The sequence below is a fragment of the Hypanus sabinus genome, chromosome 9, assembly GCF_030144855.1.
Source record: "Hypanus sabinus isolate sHypSab1 chromosome 9, sHypSab1.hap1, whole genome shotgun sequence".
NCBI lineage: Eukaryota > Metazoa > Chordata > Chondrichthyes > Myliobatiformes > Dasyatidae > Hypanus > Hypanus sabinus.
In genome coordinates, this window is record NC_082714.1 from 52,909,436 (window position 1) to 52,924,249 (window position 14,814).

Consider the following 14,814-nt stretch of genomic DNA (forward strand, 5'->3'; position numbering starts at 1 on the left):
TACTTTTTCAGCCTCACAGTTCTGTCTTTTTAATTTTTAGTAAATTGTTGGAATTTTTATTTTTGATTTATCATGATACAGAATATTTTGTAAGTTAGGTCAAAATTCCTCCTTCAATATATTTTAAACTTAGAAAATGAGACGGTAAAATGTGAAAATAGTTATGAGGGGTTGAATATTTTTCCAAGGCACTGTGAACATAAGAAACATAAGTAGAGACAACCCAACTGGCTTCCTCATGCCTGCTCCACCGTTTAATATGATCACGGCTATTAGTTCAAATCTACCTTCCTGCACTACCCCATTACCGCTTAATTCCTTAATACCCAAGTATCTATCAATCCCTGTCCTGAATACAGATGGTAATTGAGACTCCACAACCCTCTGTTGTGAGAGAATGCCGAAGAGTCAGAGTGCAGAAATTTATCATTTCACTCCTGAAAAGAATAATAGGATTGAGCACAGTCAAAGTTATCAATGGGAAATCACATTTGATTAACACATTATTCTCCACAACCTCCGCCAACTCCAAAGAGATCCTACTACCAAACACACCATTACCTCTCCTCCTCTCTCTGCTTTCCACAGGGATCACTCCCTCTCTGATCTCCTTGTCTATTTGTCACTTCCAGCACTTACCCCTGCAAGCGGCCAAAGTGCTACACCTGCTCATACAACTTCTCCCTCACCTCCATCCCGGATTCCAAAACAGTGTCTCCAGGTGAGGCGCATCTGCTGGGGTCGTCTATTGTGTTTGGTGCTCCTGATGTGGCCTCCTCTACATTGGTGAGACCTATCATAAATTGGGGGACTGCTTCATTTTGTACCTTCGCTCCATCCACCAAAAGCAAACTTCCCAGTGGCTAAACGCTTGAATTCTGATTCCCATTCCCGTTCCTACATAGTGGCACAATGAGGCCACCCTCAGGGTGGAGGAGCAACACCTTATATTCTGACTGGGTAGCCTCCAATCTGATGGCATGAATATTGTTTATTTTCTTCTGGTACAATATATTCCCTCCTCCTCCCCTCTTCTGCTGTTCCTCTCACTTCTTCTCACTGGCCTATCGGTTCCCCCAGGTGCCCCTCCTCCTTCCCTTTCTCCTATGGTCCACTCTTCTCTCCTATCAGATTCCTTCCTCTCTAGCCCCTTCCCTTTCCTACCCGCCTGGCTTCACCAATGACCTTCTAGCTATCCTCTTTTCTCTCCCCCCACCTTTTTATTGTTGTTCTTCCCCCTTCGTTTTCCAGTCCTGATGAAGGGGTTCAGCCCAAAGCTTCGAATGTTCATTTTCACAGATGCTGCCTGACCTGCTGAATTCCTCCAGCATCTGCCATTTTTTTTTGTGTTTATGACTAATCCATTGACTATTTAGCAAGTAGAATAGATGAGGAGGAACCAGTGGAAGAGGTGTATGTATACTTTCAGAGGCTTCTAATAAGATGGCATAAAGGAAGTTGACCAACAAGGCAGTGAGCACATAGAATTGAGCTAACATATTCACATGTATATAGACATAGTTAGCATTAAGAAAGCAAACAGTGCAAACAAATGGCTCGCTCTTAGGTTGGCAGGCTGATATTAGTCATATACTGCAGGGATCAGTGCTTGTGTCCTGATTAAGCACAATCTGTAGCTACAATTAGGCCAAGGGGACCAACTTTTCCGTATTTCTGATACAAAATTAGTTGGGATTGTAAATAGGGTGCAGAACATACAGAAGTTTTAAGGGATCATGTACAAGTGAATGGGTAAGAACATAGGAGATGAAACATAACGTAGAAAAAATTGAGTTAATTTCCTTTCAAGGTGGAGAAAGTGGCAAGGGTGATACCATCAGCTTTAATGAAAGGTTGGTTGGGCAGTGGCTGATATAAGAATGCAAACACGAGGAAATCTGCAGATGCTGGAAATTCAAGCAACACACACAAAATGCTGGTGGAACGCAGCAGGCCAGGCAGCATCTAAAGGAAGAAGCACTTTTGAGGTCTCGGCCCAAAACGTCGACAGTGCTCCTCCCTATAGATGCTGCCTGGCCTGCTGCGTTCCACCAGTATTTTGTGTGTGTTGGCTGATATAAGACCTGTGTTTTTTTATATTTTCAAAACAAGACCCAGGGCCCCATATGCCTTGGCCCACAAATTCAGGATATATTGAAGATCTTCAGAGTGCTGCAAAGGCATTTGTCATCCAACTGTGAATTAACTGTTAACTGTGGCTGGAATACACCTTTAACAATGTGCTAATAGCAGGAAAATTCATCTCAACACGTACAAACAAGCTGGATGAAATCAGCAGGTCGGGCAGCATCTGTTGAAACCAAATGGTTATTATTGAAACCAAAGTGAAATCAAATTTTCCATTAGGAAAATCCATCTACTGTCTTTCCATTGCAACAGAATCAGAATGTTCCACATGCAATAATCGGTTTCACGAGGCACAAAGTATCAATTGGAAGTTAAATGGTGTACAGACTTTAATTCCTGATGACTGTCTCTCATTTTTAAAACCATAATATCATAACTCCAGCATGATCCCTAATACAGTTCTTATAGGACTCATCAAGGTGGATGCATGAAGGATATTTCCTCTGGCTGAGCCTAGTATGAGGTTACTGTGTCAGAATAAACGGAACTGAGGGAGAAGATCAGCTATGATCTTAACGATTGGTAGACCAGGTTTGAAGAGCTATGGGACCTACTCCTGTTCCTAATTCCTGTATTTTGAATAGCATTACTGTTATTTGGAACCTGACCCTGGTGTTAGTTGCCCAAGCTGGGGTAAATGTGAAGTCCTCTCCTGCCAAGCCCCTTAAGAATTTTGTACGTTTTAATAAAACAAAATCTCTCATTCTCCTAAACACAAGAAGCCTGCTAAATCTCTCCTGGTATGATAAATCTCACTAATCTGTTGGACTTCTGCTGTACGCTGTCTATTTCAACTATATCCTCCATCAGGAAGGGAGTCCAGACCTGGACAGAATATTCCAGAACATCACACACAAAATGCTGGAGAAACTCAGCAGGTCAGGCAGCATTGACAAAGGGAACAAAGAGTTGACATTTTGTGCATCAGGATTAGAGCAGAAAGGAACAAAAACTACAATAGAGTAGGTGGGGGGGGGGAGGAGAAGGAGTACAAGTTGGCAGGAGATAGATGAGACGGGGAGGGGGTTGAAGTAAGAAACTGGGAGGGAATAGGTGGTAAAGGTAAAGGGCTAAAGAGGAAGAAATCTAACAGGAGAGGACAGTGGAACATAGAAGAAAGGGAAGGAGGGGCAAAGTAAATGTATTATTGAAGTACATAAGTGACACCATATACAACCCTGAGATTAATTTTCTAGTAGGCTTATTCAATAAGTCCACAGTGGACTAATAACCATACTAGAATCAATGAAATACCACAGCAACTGGGTGTTCAACCATTGTACAAAAAAACTGTGCAAACACAAAAAGAAAGAAATAACAATAATAAATAGATGAAGAGTCCTTGAAAGTGAGTCCATAGGTTGTGGTAACAATTCAGTGATGGGGCAAGTGACATTTTCCCCTTTGGTTCAAGAGCCTGATGGTTGAGGGGTAATTACTGTTCCTGAATCTGGTAATACGAACCCTGAGGCTCCTGGATGGTGGGGGTCCTTGATGATGGATGCTGCTTTCCTGTGACATGTAGATGTGCTCAGTGGTGGGGAGGGCTTAACTCATGATGGACTGGGTCATATCCAGAGGGAAGTGATGGGCAAGTGAGAAGAAAAAGGATGAGAGGGAAACCAGAATGGAACAGTGAAAAAGTAAGAAAGAGAGAAGGGGATATATTACTATAAGTTATTGATGTTCATACCATAAAATTGGAGGCTGTGCATTGGGAATATAAGGTTTTGTTCCTCCAACCTGAGTTTAGCCTGATCATGGCAATTGCGAAGGCCATGCAGGCATTGGGATTAGATTGGAAAGCCTCCAACCTTTTGTAATAACTTAACATACTATTTGCCTTCCTGTCTGCTTGTTGAACCAGCAGTTCATTTACAAGGACACACGAGTCTCTAAACACCACCATTTTTTCAGTCTCTCAATCTGTGCACTTAGGAGAAAGCAGAAGGACAAAAAGAGGGCATAAGATTGCACTGGCAGATAAGGTAAAGGAGAATCCTATAAAATTTTTTAAGAGCAAAACTAGGGAGAGAGTAGGTCATCTTAAATATCACTGTGGTTGTCTACCTGTGGAGCCAATGGAGATGGGCAAGTTCTTAAATGAATATTTCTCGCCTATAGTTACTGAGAAGTTATGGAAGCTAAGGAATTAAGGAACTAAAAAGCGATGTCTTGGAACATATCCACATTACAAAACGAGGGTCTAGAAACCTTAAAGTATACTATGGTGGATAATCCTCTAATGCCTGACCAAGTGTTTCACAGGACATTGTGGAAAGGAGGGAAGAAACTGCATGGATCCCTGGAAGAGATACTTGCATCTCCTTTATTTAAAAAGTGCTCCAAGGACAAGTTCTTAGGTAAGCCATTAAGTGAGTCTAACATCAGTTGTGGAGAAGTTACTGGCTGAGATTCCGAGGGAAAGAAATTACCAACATTTCTTCAGTGGTTTGAACGGGGCACGACTGCGCAAGCGCATGGAGGTCGGCCAGTGAGAACAGCGGGAAGATTTTAAAAAGAAGACAAATTTACAGAGCAGGTGACAGAGTAGGAAGGCTTTGGCTCAATGGGGCTTCAGCGATAAAGGGTCAAGGCCAGGTAGGTTATCTGTTTAGAATACAGAGTATGTGTGTGAGGCCGGTTTTCTGTGCTTGGTGTCAGATGTGGGAGGTCCTGGAGACTCCAGCACGACCACATCTGCACCAGGTGCGTCAAGCTGCAGCTTCTCAGGGATCACATTAGGGAACTGGAGCTGAAGCTCAATGACCTTCGTCTGGTCAGGGAGAGTGAGCAGGTGATAGAGAGGAGCTATAGGCAGATACTCACCCCAGGACCACAGGAGACAGAGAAGTGGTAACAGTTAGGAGAAGGAAGGCCAAGAAACAGGTACTAGAAAGTACCCGAGTGGCTGTCCCCCTTAAATAGTTCCCTTACACGATCCCTTAGGAGCTGCAGCTCTGCACACCTGGCACAGGTATGAATGTCCAGGAGGCTAGGAGACTCCAGGACCTCCCACAAAGGGGGACCTCAAAGGTAGTAATCTCAGGAATACTGCCTGTGCCACACAACAGTGAGAGTAGGAATGGAATGAGGTGGATAAATGCATGGCTGAGGGATTGGAGCGGGGGCAGGGATTTAAGTTTCTGGATCATTGGGACCTCTTTTGGGGCAGATGTAACCTGAACAAAAAGGACGGGTTACACTTGAATCCTAGGGGGACCAATATCCTGGCAGGAAGGTTTAATAGAGCTGTTAGAGAGGGTTTAAACTAATTTGGCAGGGGGATGGGAACCAGAATGCTGGAGCGGAGGAGAGGGAAAACAGAAATAGATCTAAGGTATTGAGCAGTAACGATGTCAGGAAGGACAGGCAGGTGATGGAGCAAATTTGCGGCCATTGGGATGAGTTGCAGTGCAATCAATGCAAAAGGTACCAAATACTGGACTTAAGGTATTATACTTAAATGCACACAGTGTAAGGAATAAGATGGATGATCTTGTTGTACAGTTACAGATTGGCAGGTATGATATTGTGGCCATCACTGAGATGTGGCTAAAGGATGCATGTGTCTGGGAGCTGAACGTCCAAGGATACACGGTGTATCGGAAGGGTAGGCAGGTAGATAGAGGGGGTGGCGTGGCTTTAATGGTAAGAAATGATATTAAATCATTAGAAGGAGTTGACATAGGATCAGAAGGTACAGAATCTTTATGGGTCGAGCTAAGAAATCACAGGGGTAAAAGGACCCTGATGGCAGTTATCTACAGTTATCTGAGTAGTTGGGGCATCAAGGGTTACGGTGAGAAGGCGGGGAAATGGGACTAAGGGGGAGATTGGATCAGCTCATGATGAAATGGTGGAGCAGACTTGATGGGCCGAAAGGCCAACTTCTGCTCCTTTGTCTTATTGTCTTAACATTAAGTACTTCTGTTTGAGTACTGCTGGGGGGGTGGGGGGGGTGGGGGGGGGGGGGAACAGCCTACCTGGGGGAAGCAACAGTGGCCATGCCTCTGGCACAGTCTGGCCCTGTGGCTCAGAAGGGTAGGGAAAGGAAGAGGATGGCAGCAATGATAGGGGCCTCTATAGTTAGGGGGTCAGATAGGAGATTCTGTGGACGCAGGAAAGAAACACAGATGGTAGTTTGCCTCCCAGGTGCCGGGGTCCAGGATGTTTCTGATAGCGTCCACAATATCTTGAAGCGGGAGGGAGAACAGCTGGAGGTTGTGGTACATATTGGTACCAACAATGTAGGTAGGAAAGGGGAGGAGGTCCTGAAAACAGACTACAGGGAGTTAGGAAAGAAATGAAGAAGCAGGACCTCAAAGGTAGTAATCTCAGGATTATTCCCTGTGCCATGTGACAGTGAATATAGGAATAGAATGAGATGGAGGATAAATACTTGGCTGAGGGATTGGAGCAGAGCCAGGGATTAAGATTTCTGGATCATTGGGACCTCTTCTGGTGCAGGTGTGACCTGTACAAAAAGGACAGGTTGCACTTGAATGCAAGGGGGTCCAATATCCTGGAGGGGAGGTTTGCTAAAGCTATTGGGGAGAGTTTAAAGTAGAATTGCTGGGGGTTGGGAACCGAACTGAAGTGACGGAGGAAAAGGAGGTTGGCTCACAAATAGAGTAAGCTTGGAGACAGTGCGAAAGGGAGGATAGGCAGGTGATAGAGAAGGGATGCGTTCAGACCGATGGTTTGAGATGTGTCTATTTTAATGCAAGGAAGTCCACCCTCTGCCATCTCCAGTTTAAATTCCATGCGGAACAATTTGGAGGACCAAGAACCAAAAGGAATATTATGAATAAAGCAGATGAGCTTAGAGTGTGGATCAGCACTTGGAGCTATGATGTTGTGGCCATTACAGAGACTTGGATGGTGCAGGGGCAGGAACGGCTACTTCAAGTGCCAGACTTCAGATGTTTCAGAAAGGATAGGGAGGGAGGCAAAACAGGTGGAGGTATGGCACAGTTGATCAGACATAGTGTCATGGCTGCAGAAAAGGAGTAAGTCTTGGTGGAGTTGTCTACGGAGTCTCTGTGGGTGGAAGTTAGGAATAGGAAGGGGTCAATAACTCTGCTGGGTGTTTTTTTTTTACAGACCACCCAATAGTAACAGGGACATCGAGGAACAGATAGGAAGACAGATTCTAGAAAGGAGCAATAATAATAGGGTTCCCAAATATTGATTGGCATCTCCCTAGAGGGAGGGGTTTAGATGGGGTGGAGTTCGTTAGGTGTGTTCAGGCAAGTTTCTTGACACAATGTGCAGATAAGCCTACAAGAGGAGAGGCTATACTTGATCTGATATTGGGAAATGAACCTGGTCAAGTGTCAGATCTCTCAGTGGGAAAGCATTTTGGAGATAGTGAGCACAATTCTATCTCCTTTATTACAGCACTGGAGAGGGATAGGAACAGACAAGTTAGGGAAACATTTAATTGGAGTAAGGGGGAAATATGACGCTATCAGGCAGGAACTCAGAAGCATAAATTGGAAACAGATGTTCTCAGGGAAATGTATAGAAGAAATGTGGCAAATGTTCAGGGGATATTTGCATGGGCTTCTGAGTAGGTACGTCCAATGAGACATGGAAAGGATGGTAGTGTACAAGATCCATGGTGTACAAAGACTGTTGTAAATCTGGTCAAGAAGAAAAGAAGAGCTTACGAAAGGTTCAAAAAACTAGGTAATGATAGGAATCTAGAAGATTATAAAGCTAGCAGGAAGGAGGTTAAGAATGAAATTAGGAGAGCCAGAAGGGGTCAAGAGAAGACCTTGGCAGACAGGATTAAGGAAAACCCCAAGGCATTCTACAAGTACGTGAAGAGCAAGAGGATAAGATGTGAGAAAATAGGACCAATTAAGTGTGACAGCGGAAAAGTGTGAATGGAACTGCAGGAAATAGTGGAAGTACTTAATGAATACTTTGCTTCAGTATTCACTACAGAAAAGGGTTTTGGCGATTGTAGGGATTGTAGTGGACTGAAAAGCTTGAGCATGTAGATATTAAGGAGCTTTTGGAAAGCATCAAGTTGGATAAGTCACCGGGACCAGATGAGATGTACCCCAGGTTACTGTGGGAGGCAAGGGAGGAGATTGCTGAGCCCCTGGCAATGATCTTTGCATCATCAATGAGGACAGGAGAGGTTCTGGAGGATTGGAGGGTTGTGGATGTTGTTCCCTTATTCAAGAAAGGGAGTAGGGATAGCTCAGGAAATTATAGACCAGTGAGTCTTACGTCAGTAGTTGGTAAGCTGATGGAGAAGATCCTGAGCAGCAGGATTTATGAACATTTGGAGAGGTATATGATTACGAATAGTCAGCATGGCTTTGTCAAAGGAAGAATGTCATTAAACTGAAAAGTTTCAGCAATAAGTCACAAAGGTATTACCAAGACTAGAGGGCTTAGCTAAAAGGAGAGTCTGAACAGCTGGGAATTTTTTTATCTCCATGAAACGTAGAAGGCTGATGGGTGAACTTATTGAGGCATATAAAACCATAAGGGGTATAGAAAATGTGTATGGTCACAGTCTTTAACCCAGGATGGGGAGTCTATAATTAAAGGACATAGACTTAAAATGAGAAGGAAAAGATTTAAGAGTGAAGATTTATAAGTGGTCTTTGTCTGAACTAAATAATTATCACTCCAAGTAAAAATTTCCACTTGTTCATTATATTCAGTCTCCATTTTGTAATGAAGCTTTCTTTTGTTTTTAGATTGACAAGAGACCTGAGGCCTGATGCAGGGAGTCAACACAAAAAGTTGGCATCCTTTTGCCTCCAGAGATACTGTTTGATCCACTGGATTCTTCCAGCAGCTTACTTTACACTACATGAAGTTTTATTTGTCTTCCTCTGAAAGATTAGACATAAAATATTTAAATCTATGTTTTTTACTTTTGCTTTTGTATTTCACTTAATTACAGGAGTTCTTAAATTCTGGTTTTATGTTTCCTGCGAGCCAGCCCTTTTTCCTTTCCCTTTCTTTATCAGTGTTTGGGTCCTCCTTTATCAAATGTTCCCAGTTCTCAGACTTATTGGTTACTTTGGCATATTATAAGCCTTTCCATTTGATTTAATCTTATCCATAATGTGTCCCCTTCTCAGTAACATTAGTGATATCCAATGGGAAAATTCATTTACTAGTGGCAAGTAAATCAGCTGAGGGAAGGATCACAAATATGTCCCCTCGCCTTTCTATCCCTTATGTCATCCTATTGATTCCTTCTACCCTTTGTCCCCTTCCCTTTCCCAGCACCTGTCCTGTTCTCTTACTCTCCATCCCTCAGATAGCTACCCTACTTCCATTCATTTAATGACACTTCAATCTGTCCACTTCAGACTAATTGCTTCTGAAACCTCATCCCTGTTTTAGTTCTTACCTGGCTGGTGTTGTGCAGGAGCTTTGTTGGGTGGGGGTATAGCTTTGGGCTTTGTTCTGGTGAATACAGACGAATGTATTTTTGTCCCACCACCTATAAGAAAAAAACAATCGAGAATTCTTTACTCAGGTAAAAAAAACTTACAATGAGCCATTTCTATCTACTCCCAAATCTCTCCTTGCACCTTACACAGCAGGTAATTCTTGATGTGTTTGCCAACACACAGACATACATTGAAGTGCACAGTACAAATTTCTGTCACACAAAATTGCATGTGATGCATGTGAAGAGAAAGTCCACAACAAATCTTTTATTTTAAAGCTCTCTCATCTATTCAGTGAGAATGAGATTCTAAGCACAGCATTCACCATCTCTTGGAAATTAGTTTCTAATCCTCTGATTGCTTGGAAAGAACAAACCATCATCAATAGTATAGTGGACTCATCTCAGATGCTGGCTAAACTGTACACTCTTTGATCTTTTATTTGTATGGTTACCTTATAAAATGTTGATGAGTAGATATCTGCAACATATCTAGCCCGATTATCCACTTCACAGCTCGTTATCCAAATTTCTCATTAACTGATGATACCTCCTCGCTGCAAAGATCTAGGCTACATTCACACTAGACCAGGTAATTTTGAAAACGCCGGTTTCGCGTAAAAACGATAGACATCCAAACTATGCGTTTTTGAAAATATCTCTATCCACACTGAAACGGAGATTTTGGCGAATCTCCTCCTCCTGCACATGCGCAGGACACATCTACCGAAAACAAGAGACATGTTTGGTGTTGAATCTCGGTGTGAAAGTGCGCATTTGTGTAATTACAGACTAGAAAAACTTAAAACGAAGGACAGCTGTTGGCTGTCGCGCAGGAGAACTTAAAACTAAAAAAGACAAATACTGGAGCGTATGGTGGCAACTGACAGGGAGTTCACGGACAGATTGACCCGGCTGATGACAAACATTGAAAAACTGACTAACTCTCTTGCGTTAATAAAGCACCTTGTTAAATGTATAAAACATGTCTGCATCAGTGTTATCTTGTATTTCCATACAATGTTACATAAGGCTGTTACACATCTATTGTCAGAGAAGTACTTGTATAAATAGGTAAACCACCTTCATATGAGCAAGGACAGAAAACGGCAAAGTGAGTATACTTATTTATTCAGTAAGTCATGGGTCAAAGTATTTGGTGAGTCCATTTCTAACTCTTCTGGCTTCAGTCTCTCTGCCGCCTATTCTGAAATTGTTAGGTTGTGTTCAAGAAAACAGTGAAATAGCGTGCTGCCGTCTGACAGCGTTTTCAAAAGTCTCCGGTTACCCCGTCCACCCTGATCTGCCCAAGCAGCGTTTTCAAAAATATCCACCCTGGTTAGTGTTTCTGAAAAGCTCCGGTTTCAGGAGACGAAAACACCATTTTAGTGTGAATGGAGGGTAAAAACGAAGAGAAAAAGCTTTGATTACGGATTTATCCGGCGTAGTGTAGATGTAGCCCTAACCTCAACTCCACATCACCCTTGTACTTCCCTCTTTCTTGAGAATGTAAATATTTTAATGATGACCCATCACCAAATCACTACTAGCATGGAGAAGATCATGCTCATCCTGGCTCAGGCATTCCTTTAAATGATTCAGGGCTTTTCTTGTTTTTCTGAGCATTGCATACTGAACACGATTCCCATATCTTCACCACACCCTGATTCTGATTCCTGACTTGTCACCCATTTTGGTCTTCCCCTGACACTGCACCATTTGCCTTTCCCTTTCGCTATCGAGCCAACATTTGCAGTTTGCTTCTGAACTAACCTGCGTCAGAAAGTTGTGCTGTGGATCCTGGTGCAGAGGAGAAACTGTTCCCCCTGGCCCAAACCAGGCATTTATGGTGATCTCATCTTCATCTGTGTCACCTAGACAGCAGTAATCTGGTATCTGGATATCCTGTTTCAACTCTGGGATCTGCACAAAGGATATAACAATCACTCCCTTACAAGAAATAAACTTAAGAAATGAAACACCCAATTTGAGATGGGCAACTTGGCATTTGATCTTAGAGAATGAGGCAGGTCAGATGAAAACAGCACATTAGAGTTGCATATTTGTGGTAGCAAACATTATTTAGTTAGGACTTGCCATGGAAAAGGTCAAAGGTAAAATAGGAGCAAAATTTAAAAATAGGGATAAGGCCAACTTTTCTATGCCGAGGTGTCTGAAAAGTATTCCCACAGGAAAGGGATGATGCCAATGTTATAATGAAGTCCTATGTGAAAAATATTGATAGCACAGTATTAAGGGTTTAAGCATGGATTATCTGAACGAGGATAATCTGGTCCAAGATGAAATATATCTCGAGCAATTACAAAAGGGAGGCAATTGCAGAAATACTAAAAAGTGCAAATTTTCAGTGCTCCCTGGCTTTGGGGACTCGTGTGAGAGGATGTAAGACTATTGTAGTATTGTTTAAAAAAAGGTGAATGAGATCAACTAAGAAATTACTGGCCAGTTGATTTAGCTTTAATGACCAAATAATTGACTAACAATTGAATTTTTCAGCAGGTATTAAGATTGTTGAAAGCATTGCATGTATTGTGGTCTGCATAGATTTTAACAAATCTTTTCTTAGACAATTTTGGATTCAAAGGGTAATATATGATAGCTATTGCTATGATTGAACGGCTGTTACCTAGAGGATTTCTACTGGGCTCCATGCTCATCCTTTGCTTTTTGTAATGTATATTAATTACACAGAATTAGTTATGATAATACTTTACAGATGGCACAGAAGTTAATGATGTGATTGGCAGAGGAGGAACATTTTACACTGTATGAAGGTATAAACAATCTGACCACTTGAGCAGAAAAGTGGACAAATGAATTTAACTCAGAGAGGTGGCAAGATACTGAGCAGTGTGCGAAAAAAACAGAGCCTTTCAGTGAACACCTTCAGATTTTTAACAGCCAGCAAGACAACTCAATAACTCGGACAGAAGAACATTTGCAATGCATCACTTCATTAGGTGTGCACAGAAGAACAGGAAGGTTATGTCAAAATTGTATTCATCTCTAGTTAGACCATACTTAAGCAGTGCATAAACCTCAGGTCACCACATTACAGGACAGATGTGGCTGCAATGCTGAGGGGATTTCCAAGGATACTTCAATGACTGCTAAACCTCAATCAAGAAATCTTTCAAGAGGGTGAACCCTCACAAGGTATCAGGCCCTGATGGTGCACCTGGCTGGGCAATGAAAACCTGTACTAACCAACTGGTTACCCTGTTCAAGGACATCTTTAACCTCTCCTTGCTGCAGTTGGAGGTTCCCATCCGGTTCAATAGGGCATCAATCCTACTGGTGCTGAAGAAGAGAAGGGTATGGTGCCTCAGCGACATTGGCCAATTGTACTCACATCTACTGTGAAGAAGTGCTTTGAGAGATTGGTCATGGCTAGAGTTAACACCTGCCTAAGCGAGGGCCTGGACCCACTGCAATTTGCTTACTGCCACAATAGGTTTACAACAGATACTATCTCACTGGCAATCTACCCGGCCTTGGACAACCTAGACAACAGCAATAGCTACGTCAAACTGCTGTTTATTGATTACAGCTCAACATTCAACAGCATCACCCCTCAGTATTAAACAACAAGCTCCAAAACCTGGGCCTCTGTACCTCCCTCAGCAATTGGATCCTTGACCTGCTTAGTGGGATACCACAGTCAGATTGCATCTACTCCTTCCTGAAATCAAGACAAAGCACACCTCAAGAATGTGTGTTTACCTCTCTGCTCTATTCTCTCTGCACTCATGATTGTGTGGCTAAGCACAGCTCAAATGGCAACTATAAATTCGCAGATGACACAACTGTTGTAAACTAGCCAGCACTATCATGGACATTAGCTTCCCTACCACTGAGGATATCTTCAACAGGTTACACCTCAAGAAAATGGCATACATCATTAAGGACCGACACCATTCAGGCTATGCTTCTATCAGGGAGGAGGTACAGGAACCTGAAAACACACACTGAATGTTTTAGGAACAGCTTCTTCCTCTCCACCATCAGATTTCTGAACAGACCATAAACCTAAACTACCACCTCACTTTTTGCTCTCGTTTTGCATTACTGTAACATGCTGTAGGGTTTCACTTCTGTGTAACATGCTGTAAGGTTTTACTGATAAGGTTTCTCTATAGCAGCAATGTTTGGGTTATGACTAGAGATAACAGGGTTTGGAATGTTGTTGTTCTTTCTTGTGACTCTGGAAGAGAGATTTTTGTGTTTTTTACCGGGGAGAGATGAGGAGAGAAGACATGAATGGAGAGAGTTGGTAGACCACTGGACGGGGTGGATTTGGAGCAGTGACAATCGGAGGAGGTCGATGGTGGATGATCGGCTTATCAGTGAGCTCCAACATTGCGCCACAGACTGTTTAATAAGATTGGACCCTTTTTTTTCATTTCTTTACTAACCACATAGTCAAAGTAAGAATTATAAAGCTTCATCGTTTAATCGCATATTGTGTACTGTTTGTTATTTTGGGGTACTGATATGTAACGGGGACATATCACACAGCTTCCACCCAAACGAGATTTCTTAAGTTTGGCCGGGCCAGGGGCTATCACCTCCTATATTAAGCCACTAGCCGAAGCGAGAGTTACACTACTTTATAAAAAAATATTTCTTATTCTAATTTTGTGATTTATAGTAATGTTTTTAATGCACTGCACTGTCCTGCTGCTACAAGTTTCACGACAAAAGTCAATGATATTAAACCTCATTCTGATTCTGAGTTATGGGGGATGAGTAGATAATCTATAGAGTAGTCAGAGAGCCTAGTACCCAAAAAAAAAAACACAGAAGCTGAAAGTGGTCAGGGATTAGCCCGTAGAAGTTCTCCCATATTAAGAAAACTATACAAAATTGCTCAGTTATGGCTGGTCAACACATTGTGTACAAGGGGCAGGGAGGAAGTAGTTGGAAGTCAGCGTGCAGTCTTGCAGCTGGAGGATGACAGAGACTCGGCAGAAGTTTTCAATGACTTTCACTTTTAATAAGTAAAGAATATTTTTATGTGTTTTTTTTCTGATTATAATCAAATCAAATTTACAGGGTTGTGCAAAATTAGAGGGGTGTGGTAGATCACTGACCAAAGACCACTACGCAATGATAATCACCTGTCAAATATAAAAAGTAAATATAAATCAGATCATATATTATCTGACTTGATTTAAATTATTGAGCTCACTTAGCAATTACTAACATTCAGT

The 14,814-nt window shown here is 42.3% G+C and overlaps 1 protein-coding gene across 3 annotated transcripts in view; it reads right to left on the reverse strand.

The window, feature by feature from the left end:
- The window catches only part of kdm8 (lysine (K)-specific demethylase 8), a 76,259-nt gene that overhangs the window by 8,141 nt on the left and 53,304 nt on the right, over positions 1–14,814 (reverse strand). For all 3 annotated transcript variants that reach the window (XR_009513986.1, XR_009513985.1, XM_059979700.1), the window contains exons 6-7: positions 11,354–11,503; positions 9,539–9,631 (exon numbers count right to left, since the gene is read on the reverse strand). Coding sequence is in view for 1 of the 3 variants with exons in the window: in XM_059979700.1 (XP_059835683.1) it covers positions 9,539–9,631; positions 11,354–11,503 (243 nt within the window). In the remaining 2 variants the exon portion in view is untranslated. The remainder of the gene's footprint in view (positions 1–9,538; positions 9,632–11,353; positions 11,504–14,814) is intronic.